The sequence below is a fragment of the Pelophylax lessonae genome, assembly GCF_965119305.1.
Source record: "Pelophylax lessonae genome assembly, chromosome: 2".
In the NCBI taxonomy this organism is placed as follows: domain Eukaryota; kingdom Metazoa; phylum Chordata; class Amphibia; order Anura; family Ranidae; genus Pelophylax; species Pelophylax lessonae.
In genome coordinates, this window is record NC_138769.1 from 411723958 (window position 1) to 411738443 (window position 14486).

General features: G+C 39.8%; 1 protein-coding gene across 2 annotated transcripts in view; it reads left to right on the plus strand.

Annotated features, from left to right (window-relative positions):
• Positions 1 to 14486, plus strand: part of GTF2I (general transcription factor IIi) — a 132671-nt gene that overhangs the window by 40412 nt on the left and 77773 nt on the right. For both annotated transcript variants that reach the window (XM_082245209.1, XM_082245210.1), the window contains 4 exons: positions 6658 to 6711; positions 7088 to 7183; positions 7371 to 7436; positions 10980 to 11163. In XM_082245209.1, coding sequence (XP_082101335.1) covers positions 6658 to 6711; positions 7088 to 7183; positions 7371 to 7436; positions 10980 to 11163 — 400 coding nt within the window. The remainder of the gene's footprint in view (positions 1 to 6657; positions 6712 to 7087; positions 7184 to 7370; positions 7437 to 10979; positions 11164 to 14486) is intronic.

Consider the following 14486-nt stretch of genomic DNA (forward strand, 5'->3'; position numbering starts at 1 on the left):
TATATCATTTCAATAACAACTTTGTGTAAAAAAAAAAAAATGTATTTTGCCATTTTAGCACTTCATGAAATGAGATAGGCAGTCAGAAATTAAAGCTGCCTAAATTTCAGTATTTACACCCTAGTTTGTAGACTCTATAACTTTTGCTCAAACCAATAAAAAAAACTCATAGAGATTTTTTTTGTCAAAGACATGTAGCTAAATACATTTTGGCCAAAATATATGACATAAATGGAGTATATTGGATATTTTTTAAAAGACAAAGTTGAAAATGTCATTTTTTTTTTCCTCAAAATTTTCGCTATTTTTTTATTAATATCGCAAAAAAATAAAAAGTCCAGAAGTGACCCAACATCACCGAAAGAAAGCTCTGTTTGTGGGAAAAAAAGGACATACATTTCGTTTTGGGTACAGCATTTCATGACCGCGCAATTGTCAGTTAAAGTCACGAAGTGCCAAGTTGAAAAAAGGGGTCTGGTCAGGAAGGGGGTAACATCTTCCTGGGCTGAAGTGGTTAAACAAGTACCTTCATGTACCAAGTTTTGCATGGAATCCTCCAAAGTTGGTTATTTACTCTGTGAGACAAGGGGAATACCTAGCATCATTACACATTCTGGATGCCTACCTACAGTACATAATATTCCCATTTACTTAGCTCATCAGTGTTTCCCGTGTTTTGCAAGAAGAGAGACACTTCCCATTTGTTGAATTGCCATTTAGCCTATTCTCTGCACCCAGAGTATTCCCAAAAGTGCTTGTACCCCTATACTGGCCCTTCTAGAAACTTAGGTCATCCAGGTCGCAGAGTCCTGAACTCAACCCGATAGAACACCTTTGAGATGAATGAAGGCCTTCTTATTCAACATCAGTGCCTGACCTCACAAATGCACTTCTTGAAGAATGGTCAAACACTCCTAAACCTTGTGGTCAGCCTTCCCAGAGGAGTTGAAACTGAAATAGCTGCAACGGTTGGGCCAACTCAACATTGAACCCTACGGGCTAAGACTGGGATGCCATTAAAGTTTATGTGCGTGTAAAGGCAGGTGTCCTAATACTTTTAACGATATAGTGTATCTGCAAACATCTACAGTATCTCACAAAGTGAGTGCACCCCTCAAATTTTTGTAAATATTTTATTATACTTTTTTCATGTGACAACACTGAAGAAATGACACTTTGCTGCAGTGTAAAGTAGTGAGTGTACATCTTGTATAACAGTGTAAATTTGCTGTCTCCTCAAAATAACTCAACACACAACTATTGTCTAAACCACTGCCAACAAAAGTGAGCACACCCCTAGGTGAAAATGTCCAAATTGGGCCCAATTATCCATTTTCCCTCCCCGGAGTCATGTGACTTGTTAGTGTTGCAAGGTCTCTGGTGTGAATGGGGAGCAGGTGTGTTAAATTTGGTGTTATCGCTCTCTCTCTCATACTGGTCACTGGAAGAGCAACATGGCATCTCATGGCAAAGAACTCTCTGAGTATCTGAGAAACAGAATTGTTGCTCTACATAAAGATGGCCTAGGCTATAAGAAGTTTGCCAAGACCCTAAAACTGAGCTGAAGCACGGTGGCCAAGACACATTGGTGGTTTAACAGGACAGGTTCCACTCAGAACAGGCTTCACCACGGTCAACCAAAGAAGTTGAGTGCATGTGCTCAGTGTCCTATCCAGAGGTTGCCTTTGGGAAATAGACGTATGAGTGCTGTCAGCATTGTTGAAGAGGTTAAAGGGGTGGGGGGGGGTCGGCCTGTCAGTGCTCAGACCATATGCCGCACACTGCATCAAATTGGTCTGCATGGCTGTCGTCTCAGAAGGAAGCCTCTTCTAAAGATAATGCACAAGAAAGCCGCAAACTGTTTTCTGAAATCATGCAGACTAAGGACATGGATTACTGGAACCATGTCCTGTGGTTTTGATGAGACCAAGATAAGCTTATTTGGTTCAGATGGTGTCAAGCATGTGTGGTGGTATCAGGTGAAGAGTACAAAGACAAGTGTGTCTTGCCTATAGTCAAGTAGAGCAGCGATTGGTGCTGCGGTGTGTCACTCTGGCACACCGCATCTCCGATCTCGGTAAAGAGCCTACTGACGTCCAATCCTTGTGGTGATCAAATACCACCAAAAGAAAGCTCTATTTGTGGGAAAACAATTACATAAATTTGGTTTAGGTACAGTGTACAGCGTTGCATGACCGCGCAATTGTCATTTAAAATTGCCATTCAAAAAACAGCGCTAAAAGCTGAAAATTGGCCTGGGCGTGAAGCGGGAAAAGTGCCCTGTATTGAAGTGGTTAAAGGGAACCATGAATGCCAACATGTACTGTGCCATACAGAAGCAGATGATGATCCCCTCCCTTCTGAGACTGGGCTTCAGCGTAGTATTCCAACATAACGACCCCAAACAGACCTCCAAGACGACCACTGCCTTGCTAAAGAAGCTGAGGGTTAAGGTGATGGACTGGCCAAGCATGTCTCTAAACCTAAACCCTATTGAGCATCTGTGGGGCATCCTTAAATGGAAGGAGGAGGAGCGCAAGGTCTCGAACATCCACCAGCTCCGTGATGTTGTCATGGAGGAGTGGAAGAGGGCTCCAGTGGCAACCTGTTAAGCTCCGTTGAACTCCATGCCCAAGAGGGTTAAGGCAGTGCTGGAAAATAATGGTGGCCACACAAAATATTGACACTTTGGCCCCAATTTGAACATTTTCACTTAGGGGTGTACTCCACTTTTGTTGCCAGTGGTTTAGACATTAATGGCTGTGTGTTGAGTTATTTTGAGGAGACCGCAAATTTACACTGTTATAGAAGCTGTACATTCACTACTTTATTTTGTAGCAAAGTGTAATTTCTTCAGTGTTGTCACATGAACAGATCTAATAAAATATTTACAAAAATGTGAGGGGGTGTACTCACTTTTGTGAGATACTGTAAATGATTATTCAGATTGTTCTGGCTTTCAGTTGGGTGATCCGCTTTCAAAAGTCTGCCCTCCAGCCTTTCCTTCGTCTAGAATACTTAGTCCTCATTCTAGACACCGCGCATGCAAACTTTTTCTTTACAAAAAACAAACCTCTCTCTGAGATCTCATTATTCAGATTAGGATCAAAACTATATTCCTCTTTGAGAGCCTTTGGTGGTAGCCTTATTCAAGACCTCTTCCGCACACTATGTTGACTTGGAACAAATATACTGCTTCCCTTGACCTCCCTGTGCTTCAGTGAAGCAAGGAGCTTCCTACCTTGGTGCATTTTCACTCCAGCTTCGAAAATGGGGATTTTTCTCCCACAGCTTTGCATTGCTGGACCCCACTTTTTCAGAGACATCTCAGGATAAAAGTGGACAATGCTATCGCAATGGTCTATATCAATCATCAGTGTGGTACCAGGAGTCAGGAAACCTTCAAAGAAGTAAGTCTGATTATCTCATGGGTGGAGAAACCCTTTTCAGCAATCTCTGCCATTTACATACCGGGAGTGGACAAAGCCGATTTCTTCAGTCTTCACCACCTGAACAAGCGGGGATGGTCCCTTCACCCTGACATCTTTAATCTGCTATAACAAAAATGGGGAACTCTAGATGTGGACATCCTGGTCTTCAAGTTCAACAACAAAGTACCCCTGTTTGTGGCCAAGACCAAGGTCCTCTAGCACTGGGTTCTTTTCAAGTTGATAAAAGAGCGGATTCTTCCTCAACTGCTCTGAGAAATAGTGGGAGAGGAAACCAGTGATTCTCATTGCACTAAATTGGCCTAGACAAACCTGGTGCACAGACATACTCTGCCCTAAGATCCAACCCTTTGGCCTCTTTTCAAACAGGCCCGACCTTGCTGTCTCAAGTCCCCCTGTTCCATCATGCTTCCCAGCCACTGGCTTTAGCGATATGGCTGATGAAACCCAGTTGAAGGACAGGGGTATATCTGACTCTGTCATTCCCTCATTGCTCAAATTCAGAAAAGCCACATCGAGAAAAATCTATGAATGTACCTTGAAATCCTTTTTCGCCTAGTGAACACATCTGTTTCAACCATTCATTACTCTGTATCACTCTCTGACCTTCCTACAATCGGGTTTCAGCCTTGTCAATTTTTTCCAGAACTCTCTGGCTTAATTTTTCCTTGTAAAAAAACTTTATTCAAGGAGTCTCATGGATCAGACCCCATTACAGCACCCTATGCGTCTTTGAACCCATGAGGGAACTCTGCTTGGGGCTATCACGTCTGTCATACATATTTTTGAGTTAGTGGTCCTCTCTTGTAAGGAGCTGTTACTAAATCTTCAGTAGGGATAAGATGGTCTTGTACCCAATACCCTAATTTCATGCTAAAATGGTATTAACCGTCCTCCTTAATGAAGACGTGGTTTCCTTCTTTGTACTCTGAATGCCAAAGAACTTCTCCTTTTGCCATGACCTTGCCAGAGCTATCAGAGTTTATCTGAAAGCCACAGTCTCTCTCAGAAAAACAGACTCTTTTATGCCTACAGGGTATTGGAAAAAGAGCTCCCTGCTTTTCAAGACCACTATTGCTAGATCAATCTTTCTTTAACCTTTTCAACACAGAGGAACCCTTTAAATACATATCTGGTTTCAGGGAACCCCTGCTAAAAATTCTACATTTGCAACTCATGATACATTAGTGTGATGGTCAGTAGGAAGAATGCTCCTTACACTTGTGGTTATTGGGAAGAATTATCCCCTACAGATAGCTAAAAAGATGAATGATGTCAGTGGAACCTTATCTGAGTGGTAGAAATTGCTCATTGCTCAAGGAACCCCCAGCAACCTCTGAAGGAACCCTTGGGATCCATGGAACCCAGGTTCAAAAACCTTGTGCTAGATGGACAAGACCACTAATTGCTAAAGCTTATACTCTAAATGGTAAGGTACCTCAGTACCCTTACAGGCTCACTTTACCAGATCAGAGGTGGTTTCCTGGGCATTCTGACATCAAGCCTCTGTTACCCAGCTTTTAAGGCCCCCACCTGGTCTTTAGTCCATTCTGTCTCCAAGTTGTACCAGGTGGATGTCCAGGCCTCGTACAGATGCAGTCTTTGGCTGCCAGGCTCTTTCAGTGACACTTGGAGTTGGGTTCCTGACCCTTGTTTATTTTATTGGGCCAACTGGCATTGTTCTGTTTGCCTTGTTTACCTACTTCTCAGTTTCATTGCTTGGGGATATCCAGGGTCTGTGAATATACAGACTTTGTGTTTTGGTACTGAATGACTAAAATAAAAGGAAATTTTACTTGTAAATTCCATATCTAGGTAGAGCACAGGACACAGGCTGCCTTCCCATCTGTTCTGTGTTACTATGCATTGCTTGCTAAAACACTGAGGAGTGGGATTTGGTTATAGGGGGCCCTAAGGGGTGTGCACAGAAAGCTTTTCACAGTGTAATCACCTGGAGCAGCCTATAATCCACAGTCTATGAATATCCAGCCTGTGTCCTGTACCATATTCCAACATATGGAATTTACAGGTAAACCAAAATCCCTTTTACTACCTCTCTAGCATAACTGTGTGTGCTTTTTATTTAGAAGTATTCCCTCTCTGAGATTTGTGATCTCGGTGTTGAACTCTAAGGCCCCCGCACAGAGACCATGAGAGAAAATGTTGCACTATAACAATTCAAGAGTAAAGATCTAGATTAGAAATGCTCATTGATGACTGATTCTCTTTAACCTAAGTGAACCCCTAAACATATCCGTAAAGCTAAATGTAACACCTTAAAAGAAACCTTTTAAACCTATGTTTAACTCAAACATATTCCATAAACCTAACCCTGTAGCTTTTGTTAAAGCAGCTTATTCATTTTGAACAAGCTGGCAGCATGCTTTAACATGCAGTATTTTTTTTTTTACCCCTGCGCACCACAGTGCAGAGATGGTTTTACCATCCATTGTGTTGCTCTGCATTGTTACATAGGTGTGATGTGCTGCACCGCCTAGGAGTAATGGTGTGCCATTCAAAATAAATGATACTGCAAAGCGCTATGTCTGTCTTAATGTGTTTTGGTAATATGAAAGAATGTGCATTTATACCCAGGACTTTGATTCAGCCATTGTAATGGTAATTTTTTTTTTTGCTGAAAAGCGTGCATTGGTGCCCGGTAGGGTCTTACAGCAATGATCTCCAGAATTGGAAGGGAGTCAGGAGTTCGGAAAATTAAGCAGAGGACTTTTTAACTAAATGTTTACTTGCCCTTTTGATCATTTTCACTGTGAAAGAATACTCTGACAGGGTTAATTGTTAATGCACAGTAATTGTACTGCTGGTTTAGTTAGTTTTTTGTGAACCATTTTTTTGTGCTGCTTTTCTAAATGTGTAAAGAACACATTTTTAGAGCAGGGAGGCTGAAGCACAAGCCCTTAGGGACTGCAATTCTTTATTTGGCTTAATAATTTTGTCCTTTTAGTTCAGCAGGATCAATGTGTTGCATACAGATTTATGTTAGAAGGAAAGTTGACCATAAAAATGTGAAAAAGCTACCTGAAATGAAAAATTTGAACAACTGTTAGAAAGTTCTTGGAAACATTAAAGTACTTGCTGAAATAAATTTTAATGAATCAGTGAAAATGCTCCAGGCAAAGGTTAACAGTTTATTCTTATTGCAGTAATTAGAAAATGACTCCTAATTATATATGTTTTATGTTATAAGGTCATGGGTATGGTGAGGATTCCAATGAAGGAGCAGATATGGAACATAGTGAAGGTATTGTTTTTTAACTGCCTAATTAAATGTAACCCTTTTTTTTTTTTTTTTTTTTTTTTTTTTTTTTTTTATTACATCATTTTTTTATTTTATTTTTTTAACGTTAAACTTCTTTTTTTTTTTTTTTTTTTTCATCTAAAGAAGTACTCTTACATTTTTTTTTTTCTCCCCACAAAAATGCAATAGGCTGGAGATCATGGCTGACATTAGTTATATGGTGCAAAATCCTATTATGCATCCCTTGACCAAGTCTCCAGTAAAAAAAAAAGAAAAATGAATTGGCACATTTATTGTGTTGTATGGATAGTTTTAGCAGTTTACTAAATGTCTTCACTTGTTACTGGTATTTACATTTATTTTCCTTTCCTATCTTCAGGTGATGATTATGTACCACCTCATAAGAAGCAGAGGAGTGCTGGAACACAACCATCCAACCACCAATGCAAGAGAAAAGCCAAAGAGTTCAACTTTGGTAATTTTTTGTAATTACAGCAAATTAAACCCAATAATGTCAAATATGCCTATTTTATTTTCTGGCACTGGGATTATTGAATTTGTTTGTTACATTCCTCCCCTTTTGATGCACCATGGTAAAATTTGATTTTGTTTTTTTACAAATCACATTGTGTGGTTTCATTGTTTATCTATTCCTTCTTCAGAAAAATGGAATGCCAGAATTAATGAACTGCGGAAACAGGTGGAAGAATTGTTTGAAAAAAAATATGGTATGTTGTAATGTTTGCTTTAATTGGCAAAATCTATAGATCTGATGCAAATAGTTTATTAGATATAAACGTGTCATGGCAGATCAATCAATCGAGCTTGCTTTGTTTGCTGCAATCTTGCCTTTTAATGCAGTAAGCTGTATTTCCATCTTGTTAAGTTTGTTGTTGTAGACTGTTATTTTAAATTGTCTCACAAAATTGCCTATAAAGATCTGTAAAAAAAATTGAGACCTCTTAGATTCATAATGTCAAAGTTTTTAAGATAAAAAATACATACAAGTCCTAGTTTATACACATGAGATATATTTGCAAACTTTTTAAAATATAATTGACAACACCTATATGTTCCTCTTAAGCTGGCCGTACACTGTATTGAATTTTAGATGTCTCTTGCAGAATCCGCTGATATTCAATTTGTGGGTGGCCCTGGCAGAGACACCCCGTTCAACACACGTCGTGAACAGTGACTGCACCCAATCACTGGCAGTCCCTGTTCACATATTCTGACAGCTGCGAGTACAGGCTGTTGGAATAAAGTAACCGGCAGGGGAGCTTTCTCCATCCGTCTATTTAAATCTTTAATTTAGGCTTGTATAGAATTCCTATGCATGTATATGCCGTAAAGAGGAAGTCAACCCTCTGAAAACAAATGTGAAAAAAAACCCCTGTAAAGACAAAAGCATCGCATACTAGCTCATTATGAAGTACTTACCTAAAAACGAAGCCCCCGCAGTGCCGACAGGAAACTGCTTCCTGGATCACGTCCTCCGGCCATCTGATTGGCCGGAGGCGCGATGACATCACTCCCGCGCATGCCATTCACGGCACAGGGCTCTGAAGGAACGGCACAGGTGGCCGTTCAGAGCGCATGCGCCCGATGACGTCATCGGCTGCATGCACTGTAAATATCTCTTAAACGGTGCATGTTAATATAGCTTACCTATAGGTAAAAGTCTTTAAAGTGGGTTTAAAACCACTTTAATCAGCTAGTTTGAAGTTTCTACTGTCTGACAGTGAGTTATAGAGGAGAGATGGTAGGGTTTTAAATTAAATCTTTAAAATTTGCATATATTGTTGTATTGTTGCTTGCTATTTATGTATTCTGCTGTGGGATATGAATTAATTCTTTGGAAGGTGGTAGGGTGTATTGGCGCTGCCAGTAAAAATGGGTATATGGGAGAGGCAATAATCCTTATAAACACCAAGCAAATATATTTATACACCACACTTAAGCCACAAACAATGCTTAGTAAACGCTTATCAGTTATAGGTAATTTATGCTGTACCAATAAATAAGTTAAAAATGCAGACATTAATTGGTGTAGACCATTATTAAAAGGTGAAGTGTAAACCTTAATGTGACTGAAAGCAATACCTTAAAACCAGTAAATAAAGTGCAAATATTTTCCTGTGATCAAACGTAGTATATCTTGAGGTATAAAAATTTTTTTTGTAAAGTGACTGGTGTAATAAATATTTCAAACACTAGGTGGCAGTGATTTATATAAATATCCAGGTGAAAGGTATAGTAATTAAATATATATATATAGTGGATTGTGCCGAGTTAAGTAAACAGATATATTTGAATCACTGATAAGAATATCTCAAAAAATTTCCAGTGTTGGTATAAATAAGTGATATCTGGTGATGGAATAAATAAATAAAATAAAAAATAATAAAGAATGAACACAAAATAGTCCGTAATAAATACTTGGTGGGAAAAAAGTCCAGAAATATAATATATATAATAAATATCAAAAGGTGCAGCTATAGTGCAAAACGAAGTGCCAAAAAATCTCTTAGAGGAGAGAAGTAAGTCCCAGTGATGGATTCAAGATGTGGGTGCTGGGTGAGGAAATTCCGTGCTCCCCTCTCAATACAGCCCGCACTCACCAGAGAGCGGCACCCCTACAGGGGTAACCAGCGTTGGATTTATGGGGTAAACCCTCGGTAGACCTCGGTGGAGCTCTCCAATCCTCCTGGGGTTAGTCTTACTTCCTCCCTCCAGTAGTTAGGTAAACAAGCGGTAAACAGTAAGCGGTATCAGGGGCAGCTCTCCAAATGTTGAAAACGGTATCCGATGGTATATGGATAAAAGACACTGATCCTAGGCAGCCAAGCTCTGATCACCATCTGTGGGTTGCTGGGCTCACACCTGTGCTGTTAGCTGTCACAGCACTCTGACATCGGATCCACTACATCGGATCCTTCGTGTAGTGGATCCGATGTCAGAGTGCTGTGACAGCTAACAGCACAGGTGTGAGCCCAGCAACCCACAGATGGTGATCAGAGCTTTGCTGCCTAGGATCAGTGTCTTTTATCCATATACCATCGGATACCGTTTTCAACATTTGGAGAGCTGCCCCTGATACCCCTTACTGTTTACCGCTTGTTTACCTAACTACTGGAGGGAGGAAGTAAGACTAACCCCAGGAGGATTGGAGAGCTCCATCGAGGTCTACCGAGGGTTTACCCCAAAAATCCAACGCTGGTTACCCCTGTAGGGGTGCCGCTCTCTGGTGAGTGCGGGCTGTATTGAGAGGGGAGCACGGAATTTCCTCACCCAGCACCCACATCTTGAATCCATCACTGGGACTTACTTCTCTCCTCTAAGAGACTTTTTGGCACTTCGTTTTGCACTATTACTGCACCTTTTGATATTTATTATATATATTATATTTCTGGACTTTTTTCCCACCAAGTATTTATTACGGACTATTTTGTGTTTATTCTTTATTATTTTTTATTTTATTTATTTATTCCATCACCAGATATCACTTATTTATACCAACACTGGGAATTTTTTTAGATATTCTTATCAGTGATTCAAATATATCTGTTTACTTCACTCGGCACAATCCACTATATAATTTAATTACTATACCTTTCACCTGGATATTTATATTTATATAAATCACTGCCACCTAGTGTTTGAAATATTTATTACACCAGTCACTTTACAAAAAAATTTTCTATACCTCAAGATATACTACGTTTGATCACAGGAAAATATTTGCACTTTATTCACTGGTTTTAAGGTATTGCTTTCAGTCACATTAAGGTTTACAATTCACCTTTTAATAATGGTCTGCACCAATTAATGTCTGCATTTTTAACTTGTTTATTGGTACAGCATAAATTACCTATAACTGATAAGCGTTTACTAAGCATTGTTTGTGGCTTAAGTGTGGTGTAATACTATATTTGCTTGGTGTTTATAAGGATTATTGCCTCTCCCATATACCCATTTTTACTGGCAGCGCCAATACACCCTACCACCTTCCAATACCTAGATATAGCCTTATACTATATTTTGGGGTAGGCTGCAGCCAATTAGTTTTTTTAATTAATTTATCCACTTTGCGTGGAATTTTTTACATTATTAATTAATTCATGCTTGAAAAGCTCTTTTTTTTTTTTATTTTAATTCTCATTGTATCCCTAAAGAATCCAAACCATGTAGTATTATTAAAATTTCATTAATGTACAATTCAAGACCTGCTTTTTTACTGAGAGGCTATTTTTTGTAATTTTTGTTAAAAGCTGAAGCCATAAATGCAAGCGGTCCTATAGCCGTTCCATATCACCTTTTCCAGTCTTATTCAGAAGATCTGTATGTTGAAGGACTCCCAGAAGGCATCCCATTCAGGAGGCCATCGACGTATGGAATTCCACGCCTCGAAAGAATACTGCTGGCACGGGAAAGAATCCGTTATAATATCAAAAAGTAATGTCTTAATTAACAAAAAAAAATACTTCCTAAAAGTGTACAGGTATTTTTCCAAGACATGCAAAAAAGAGATCAGCTTATTATGTAAATGTATTGATTTTTCAGAAACATTTATTTCTATGATAAATAATTATACAGTATATGTACATATTAACAAACCTATTTGCTCAATACTACTGCAGGCTCCATATAGTGCTACTTCTCACAGTGCAAGTCTGTGACTTGGCCTATTGAAAGAAAACAATGCACCCCCTATCTGGCAGGTTGGTAGGTTAAAGCCTAGTACACACGGGTCAAATGTCGTGCGACATTGGCTGGTTCAATAAAAAACTGGCTGACATTCGGCCAGCATGTATGGCTGGTCCAACAGAAGCCGGCCATTTGGTTCACAAGCATGCTGGAAAACCAGCAGCCAACCAGCTACCAATTAGCGCTCTCAGCCAATGGCGGTCCCTCTGTCAGAACACAATAGAACAACAGGGGAGATCGCTGTACTAACCTATTATTGTGTACTAGGCTTTACAAATGTGCAACAACCCCTTAGTACCAGCCTGTATTACCCCTTCATTACCAGGCCATTTTTTTAGATTCCAGTGCTTTGATGGTTTGACAATTACTCGTACAACACTGTACCCTGATAAATGTGTTTTTTTTTTGTTTTGTTTTGTTTTTTTGAGAGTTTTCTTGTAGTGGTATTTAATAACTGTTTGCTTTTCATTTTTAAAATCGAAAAGGAAACAAAGACCAAACTTTTTGGAAAATAATTCCTTACTGTTAAAATAAAAATGCCAGGGCAGTGCAAAAACCCCTTTAAATGACCCCTCTTTTGGAAGTAGACACCCCAACTGTTTTGGAAACAATATACCGGTCACATATAGTGGGAGGATGAATAGGAAGGAGTTAATGTAGAGATGTACAAGTCACATACACGAGGCAGGCTAAGTATAAGCTGTTGGGGGGGGGGGGGGGTGTTTTAAAGGGTCATTAGGAAATCTTTATAGTCAGTACTTGGTGAAGATGAGTGAATGGATCAGCAGCTGTTGTTGAATATCTGTACATTTATTTCCCATTCATAATTCACAATTCATTTCTTTCCTCTGTTGTAAGAGAAGGGGAAGTGGTCACCTATGTAGCATGTGATTGATTGAATATCACAGCGATCACAAGGTACTGGGCTTGAATTGGCTCGTTTAGACTCGAAACTGTCCATAAGTGCGCAAGAAATGTGAAGTGGACATTTAACACTGGATGTGATCACTGTGGGGGATATTGTTTTATATGGCCTTTTTTTTTATTTTTTTTTTTACTGTTTTTCACAAGATTGCTGATATATTCATGCATTTTTTTTCCCATTTGTTGCCAGTATAATTCAGTATATATTATAAACCAGTATAATTCAGGTTGAACACTATTGTGTTTTTTTTTACACATAAGCTTTTCTTTATCGTACATCACGGGACACAAAGCAGCCATAATAATTACTATCTGGGTTATACGCCACCTATAGGTGAATGAACACTGGAAACTAAAAAGACAGGAAGTCCCCGTCTATATAACCCCCCCGCCCCAAACAGTAAGTACCTCAGTTTTTTCACTAGTGTCTTAGAGGTGATGGTCATGGTTGGAGAAGCTCTCCATATTTTAAAGTTATGCTTTGGTCCAGGATAAAAATCCTGCAGGATCCAAGGGGATGCTGGACCCTGGGATTCGGACCCTTGGTAAAGACTGACTCCAAAGGCGATTCGGCAGGGTGCCCTACAGGTCCAAGGGAGTGGCCCCAAGACTATAGGGCGACCCAGTCCTTGAATGTCCACAAGTGACAGAACCCACCGTGATGGATTAAGGTTTGATTCTAGCTATAAGCAGAGTCCTGTGATGTGATAGGTAAGTAAGGTTACTTTAACAACTTCTGGACCAGAAGGTCCAGATGACCAGGCCATTTTTTGCGATTTGGCGCTACGTTACTTTAACGGACAATTGCGCGGTCGTGCGATGCTCTACCCAAATTTGATGTCCTTTTTTTTCCCCCACAAATAGAGCTTTCTTTTGGTGGTATTTGATCACCTGTTCGATTGGTTTTGTTTTTTTTTTTTCCTCCACTTTTTGCTATATAACATTCCCCAATAAAAAATGTAAAAATGTTTTCATCATTGTAGGCCAATTTGTATTCTGCTTATATTTTTGGTAAAAGAAAAAATCCCAATAAGCGTATTTTGATTGGTTTGGTTTTCGCAAATGATTGTCTACAAATTAGGGGAAAGATATTTCATTTTTATTTTTTTTTTTACTAGTAATGCTGGCGATCAGCGGTTTTTAGCAGGACTGCGACATTGCGCTGGACCCCTAACTGACATTTTTGACACTTTTGGGGGGACCAGTGACATTACTACAGTAATCAGTGCTAAAAATATGCACTGTTACTGTAATAACACTGGCAGGGAAGGGGTAAACCCAGGGGCGATCAAAGGGTTAAATGTGAGCCTAGGGGGTGTTTTATAACTATGAGGGGGATGGGCTTATTGGATTTGAGTTTACAATCGCAGACCGATGTTCTGTCTTCCCGGGGAGTGATCGCGGTGCCCGGCGGCTATCGTGTTCGCCGGCCCCGCAGATCTGCTTCCCCTCTCGCGAATCGCCGCACGCTCCCCCCATAATTGCCCCCGAGGAGCGACGTACGGGTACGGCGGTTCGCACAGCCGAGCCAGCCTGCTGCAGTATATGAGGCATAAGTGCCTAATAAATATTGTTCAACTTTTCACTATTTCTTAGCACCTCGGTCATTATTTAAGTGTATCCTCGGTACCTACATTTGATCACCTCTTTCTGGTGAATTGGTATTGGATCCCCACCTTTTGGGTCCATCCAAGTCACACTTCTCAGTTTTTTTCAGATTTTGTTCATTGAGATCAATAGGTACCTACTCAGATACCCTCGAGAGTGATATGTTTATAGAGGCCAGTTAAGGAACCATTCCTTTACATTTTCTTCTAAGCTTGGTTGGATTTGCTTTTGATCCATTCCGGTCCTTTGGCCCTTTAATTAATTAATTTAATTATTACTTCCCAATTAATTGATTGAGTACTTAGTCCTAGTACTTAGTCCTAGTGATTGGAACTTGTACATATTGTGGAAACAATACATTGAGGGTCTTCATAGGCAACAGTGTCATCTCATAATTTATGTTTAGACGACCTTTTTTCACCAGTGCTGCATTGTATTGTTTATACCCATGGCTTATTGTATAGATTCTCAAATTGAGCAGGAAATCGAGGTAGCTTTTGAGACCCAGCCCGAATCATCCCTCCCCAATTCAGAACCCC